This window comes from Salvelinus sp. IW2-2015, unplaced genomic scaffold (genome assembly GCF_002910315.2).
Source record: "Salvelinus sp. IW2-2015 unplaced genomic scaffold, ASM291031v2 Un_scaffold4710, whole genome shotgun sequence".
NCBI lineage: Eukaryota > Metazoa > Chordata > Actinopteri > Salmoniformes > Salmonidae > Salvelinus > Salvelinus sp. IW2-2015.
This window is the reverse complement of record NW_019945979.1, coordinates 75,378-81,698: the sequence shown is the minus strand read 5'-3', so window position 1 is coordinate 81,698 and position 6,321 is coordinate 75,378. Positions and strand designations below refer to the sequence as shown.

General features: G+C 45.4%; 1 protein-coding gene across 1 annotated transcript in view; it reads right to left on the bottom strand.

Moving 5' to 3' along the window:
- pibf1 (progesterone immunomodulatory binding factor 1) overlaps positions 1-6,321 on the bottom strand; it is a 17,361-nt gene that overhangs the window by 1,400 nt on the left and 9,640 nt on the right. The window contains 3 exon segments of the mRNA XM_024144069.2: positions 706-830; positions 5,996-6,042; positions 6,045-6,180. Of these exon segments, the coding sequence (XP_023999837.1) occupies positions 706-830; positions 5,996-6,042; positions 6,045-6,180 (308 nt within the window).

Sequence of the window (6,321 nt, the reverse complement as noted above, 5' to 3'; positions counted from 1 at the left end):
TAATCTCACCTGTTCTCTCTCCTCTCGGTACATCTCTTATATCTCACCTGTTCTCTCTCTGGTACATCTCTATAATCTCACCTGTTCTCTCTCTCTCTGCGTACATTCTCATATAATCTCACCTGTTCTCTCTCTGGTACATCTCTATAATCTCACCTGTTCTTCTCTCTCTCTGGTACATTCTCTATAATCTCACCTGTTCTCTCTCTGATACATCTCTATAATCTCACCTGTTCTCTCTCTGTAACATCTCTATAATCTCACCTGTTTTCTCTCTTTGCGTACATCTCTATTAATCTCACCTGGTTCTCCCTCTCTCTGGTACATCTCTATAATCTCACCTGTTCTCTCTCTCTGGTACATCTCTATAATCTCACCTGTTCTTCTCTCTGGTACATCTCTATAATCTCACCTGTTTCTCTCTCTGGTACTAACTCTCTATAATCTCACCTGTTCTCTCTCTCTCTCTGGTACATCTCTATAATCTCACCTGTTCTCTCTCTCTCTGGTACATCTCTATAATCTCACCTGTTCTCTCTCTGGTACATCTCTATAATCTCACCTGTTCTCTCTCTGGTACATCTCTATAATCTCACCTGTTCTCTCTCTCTCTGTACATCTCTATAATCTCACCTGTTCTCTCTCTGGTACATCTCTATAATCTCACCTGTTCTCTCTCTCTCTGGTACATCTCTATAATCTCACCTGTTCTCTCTCTCGTACATCTCCTTTGACGTCCTCTGCAGGCTGTCGATCTCCTGGCTGGTCTTCAGACGAATGTTCTCCAGCTCCTCAGCAAGTTTATTCTCGTACTCTGTCTTGAGTGGTCTCTGTGGAAAACAAATTATATCTGATTGTTCTCTGTGGAAAACAAATTATATCTGATTGTCTCTGTGGAACAAACATTATATTATATCTGATGGTCTCTGTGGAAAAACATTACATTATATCTGATGGTCTCTGTGAAAACAAAATTATATCTGATGGTCTCTGTGGAACAAACATACATTATATCTGATGGTCTCTGTGGAACAAACATTACATTATATTCTGATGGTCTCTGTGGAACAAACATTACATTATATCTGATGGTCTCATGTGCGAACAAACATTACATATATCTGATGGTCTCTGTGGAACAAAACATTACATTATATCTGATGGTCTCTGTGGAACAAACATTACATTATATCTGATGGTCTCTGTGGAACAAACATTACATTATATCTGATGGTCTCTGTGGAACAAACATTACATTATATCTGATGGTCTCTGTGGACAAACATTACATTATATCTGATGGCTCTGTGGAACAAACATTACATTATATCTGATGGTCTCTGTGGAACAAACATTACATTATATCTGATGGTCTCTGTGGAACAAACATTACATTATATCTGATGGTCTCTGTGGAACAAACATTACATTTATATCTGATGTCTCTGTGGAACAAACATACATTATATCTGATGGTCTCTGTGGAACAAACATTACATTATATTTCTGATGGTCTCTGTGGAACAAACATTACATTATATCTGATGGTCTCTGTGGAACAAACATTACATTATATCTGATGTCTCTGTGGAACAAACATTACATTATATCTGATGGTCTCTGTGGACAAACATTACATTATATTCTGATGGTCTCTGTGGAACAAACATTACATTATATCTGATGGTCTCTGTGGAACAAACATTACATATATCTGATGGTCTCTGTGAACAAACATTACATTATATCTGATGGTCTCTGTGGAACAAACATTACATTATATCTGATGGTCTCTGTGGAACAAACATTACATTATATCTTGATGGTCTCTGTGGAAACAAAACATTACATTATATCTGATGGTCTCTGTGGAACAAACATTACATTATATCTGATGGTCTCTGTGGAACAAACATTACATTATATTCTGATGGTCTCTTGTGAACAAACATTACATTTATATCTGATGGTCTCTGTGGAACAACCATTACATTATATTCATGGTCTCTTGTCGACAAACATTACATTATATCTGATGGTCTCTGTGGAACAAACATTACATTATATCTGATGGTCTCTGTGGAACAAACATTACATTATATCTGATGGTCTCTGTGGACCAACCATTATATTATATCTGATTGTAGCCATCCTTTGCCTTGATGACAGCTTTGCACACTCTTGGCATTCTCTCAACCAGCTTAATGAGGTAATCACCTGGAATGCATTTCAATTAACAGGTGTGCTTTGTTAAATGTGAATTTGTGGAATTTCTTTCCTTCTTAATGTGTTTGAAACAGTAACGTGTGTTGTGACGAGGTAGGGTATACAGAAGATAGCCCTATCCATATTATGACAAGAACACCTAAAATAAGCAAAGAGAAACGACAGTCCATCATTACTGTAAGACATGACGGTCAGTCAATCTGGAAAAATGTCAAGTACTTTGAAAGTTTCTTCAAGTGCAGCCGCAAAAACCATCAAGCGCTATGTTGAAACTAGCTCTCATGAGGACCGTCACAGGAAAGGAAGACCCAGAGTTACCTCTGCTGCAGAGGATAAGTTCATTAGAGTTACCAGATCCAGAAATTGCAGACCAAATAAATGCTTCACAGAGTTCAAGTAAGACACATCAACATAAACTGTTCAGAGGGAGACTGCGTGAATCAGGCCTTCATTGTCGAATTGCTGCAAAGAAACCACTACTAAAGGACACCAATAAGAAGAAAGGACTTGCTTTGACCAAGAAACATGAGCAATGAACATTAGACCGGTGGAAATAATAAATAAATAATAAATAAATTAAAAATCCTTTGGTCTGAGGAGTCCAAATTTGAGATTTTTGGTTCCAAGCGCTGTGTCTTTGTGAGACGCAGAGTAGGTGAACGGATGATCTCAGCATGTGTGGTTCCCAGCGTGAAGCACGGAGGAGGAGGTGTGATGGTGTAGGGGTGCTTTGCTGGTGACACTGTCAGTGATTTATTTAGAATTCAAGGCACACTTAACCAGCATGGCTACCACAGCATTCTGCAGCGATACGCCATCCCATCTGGTTTGTGCTTAGTGGGACTATCATTTGTTTTTCAACAGGACAACGATCCAACACACCTTCAGGCTGTGTAAGGGCTATTTGACCAAGAAGGAGAGTGATGGAGTGCTGCATCAGATGACCTGGCCTCCACAATCCCCTAAACCTCCACAATCCCCCTGATCTCAACCCAATTGAGATGGTTTGGGATGAGTTGGACCTCAGAGTGAAAAAAAAGTAGCCAACAAGTGCTCAGCATATGTGGGAACTCCTTCAAGACTGTTGGAAAAGCATTCCTCGTGAAGCTGGTTGAGAGAATGTCAAGAGTGTGCAAAGCTGTCATCAAAGCAAAGGGTGGCTACTTGGAAGAAACTAAAATATAAAATGTATTTTGATTTGTTTAACACTTTTTTGTTTACTACATCATTCCATGTGTGACGGTGCCACGTTGAAAATCACTGAACTCTTCAGTAAGGCCCATTCTGCTGCCAATGTTTGTCTATGGAGATTGCATTGTGTGCTCGGTTTTATACACCTGTCAACAACGGTTGTGGCTGAAATAGCCAAATTAATTCATTTGAAGGGGTGTCCACATACTTTTGTATATACAGTACCAGTCAAAAGTTTGGAGACGCCTGATGCATTCAAGGGTTTTTCTTTATTTTTGCTATTTTCTACATTGTAGAATAATAGTGAAGACATCAAAACTATGAAATAACACATATGGAACGATGTAGTAAACAAAATGCAATCTCCATAGACAAACATTGGCAGTAGAATGGTCCTTACTGAGGAGCTCAGTGATTTTCAACGTGGCACCGTCATAAGATGCCACCTTTCCAACAAGTCAGTTTGTCAAATTTCTGCCCTGCTGGAGCTGTCCCCCGGTCCACTGTAAGTGCTGTTATTGTGAAGTGGAAAGTTCCAGAACTCACTACAGTGGAAAGTTCCAGAACTCACTACAGTGGAAAGTTCCAAAACTCACTACAGTGGAAAGTTCCAGAACTCACTACAGTGGAAAGTTCCAGAACTCACTACAGTGGAAAGTTCCAGAACTCACTACAGAGTTCCAAACTGGGAAAGGGGGATACCTAGTCAGTTATCCAACTGAAGTTATTAAACTGAAAATGTGTCTAAACCCAAATTAAATTAAATGGATTTCCATGACTGAGCAGCCACACAAGAACACATTTTGCAATGCCAAGCGTCGGCTGGAGTGGTGTAAAGCTCACAGCTATTGGACTCTGGAGCAGCGGAAACGTCTGCAGTGATGAATCACGTTTCACCATCTGGCTGTACGAAGGACGAATTTCGGTTTGGCAGATGCCAGGAGAACGCTACTTGCCCCAATGCATAGTGCATTGTACCGACCTAGAAGGGTTGGGGAGGGGTGCCGACCTAGAAGGGTTAGGGAGGGGTGCCGACCTAGAAGGGTTAGGGAGGGGTGCCGACCTAGAAGGGTTAGGGTGGGGTGCCGACCTAGAAGGGTTAGGGTGGGGTACCGACCTAGAAGGGTTAGGGAGGGGTACCGACCTAGAAGGGTTAGGGAGGGGTACCGACCTAGAAGGGTTAGGGAAGGGGTACCGACTAGAAGGGTTAGCCGACCTAGAAGGGTTACCGACCTAGAAGGGTAAGGGACCGACCTAGAAGGGTTAGGAGGGGTACCGACTAGAAGGGTTAGGGAGGGGTACCGACCTAAGAAGGGTTAGGGAGGGGTACCGACCTAGAAGGGTAGGGAGGGGTACGACCTAGAAGGGTTAGGGAGGGTACCGACCTAGAAGGGTTAGGGAGGGGTACGACCTAGAAGGGTTAGGTAGGGAGGGGTACCGACCTAGAAGGGTTAGGGAGGGGTACCGACCTAGAAGGGTTAGGGAGGGGTACCGACCTAGAAGGGTTAGGGAGGGGTACCGACCTAGAAGGTTAGGGAGGGGTACCGACCTAGAAGGGTTAGGGAGGGGTACGACCTAGAAGGGTTAGGGAGGGGTACACCTAGAAGGGTTAGGGAGGGGTACACCTAGAAGGGTTAGGGAGGGGTACCGACCTAGAAAGGTTAGGGAGGGGTACTACCTAGGAGGGTTAGGGAGGGGTACCGACCTAGAAGGGTTAGGGAGGGGTACCGACCTAGAAGGGTTAGGGAGGGGTACCGACCTAGAAGGGTTAGGGGGGGTACCGACCTAGAAGGGTTAGGGAGGGGTACCGACCTAGAAGGGTTAGGGAGGGGTACCGACCTAGAAGGGTTAGGGAGGGGTACCGACCTAGAAGGGTTAGGGAGGGTACGACCTAGAAGGTTAGGGAGGGGTACCGCCTAGAAGGGTTAGGGAGGGGTACCGACCTAGAAGGGTTAGGGAGGGGTACCGCCTAGAAGGGTTAGGGGGAGGGGTACCGGCCCTAGAAGGGTTAGGGAGGGGTACCGCCTAGAAGGGTTAGGGAGGGTACCGGCCTAGAAAGGGTTAGGGAGGGGTACGACCTAGAAGGGTTAGGGAGGGGTACCGACCTAGAAGGTTAGGGAGGGGTACCGACCTAGAAGGGTTTAGGGAGGGGTACCGACCTAGAAGGGTTAGGGAGGGGTACCGGACCTAGAAGGTTAGGGAGGGGTACCGACTAGAAGGGTTAGGGAGGGGTACCGACCTAGAAGGGTTAGGGAGGGGTACGACCTAGAAGGGTAGGGGGGTACCGACTAGAAGGGTTAGGGAGGGGTACCGACCTAGAAGGGTGAGGGAGGGGTACCGACTAGAAGGGTTAGGAGGGGTACCGACCTAGAAGTAGGGTTAGGGGAGGGTACGCGACCTAGAAGGGTTAGGGAGGGGTACCGACCTAGAAGGGTTAGGGAGGGGTACCGACCTAGAAGGGTTAGGGAGGGTACCGACCTAGAAGGGTTAGGGAGGGGTACCGACCTAGAAGGTAGGGAGGGGTACCGACCTAGAAGGTTAGGGAGGGGTACCGACCTAGAAGGGTTAGGAGGGGTACTGACCTAGAATCGATGTATTTGTGATAGACCTCCTCCCTGGCCTCTGGGCGTCGTCCAGCTGGGTATGCAGCCTCTCTAGACGGTCCTCCTGGTGGGCACAGCGTACATTCAGCTCCATGCTCTGTCTGTGAACATATTCCTTATCCTTCTGGAGGAGGGTCACCGACTGCTGCAGAGTAGACACCTGGAGGACAGAGGGGTTAGAGGTAGTCTATCCATCTGGAGGAGGGTCACTGACTGCTGCAGAGGTAGACACCTGGAGGACAGAGGGGTTAGAGGTAGTCTATCCATCTGGAGGAGGGTCACTGACTGCTGCAGAGTTAGA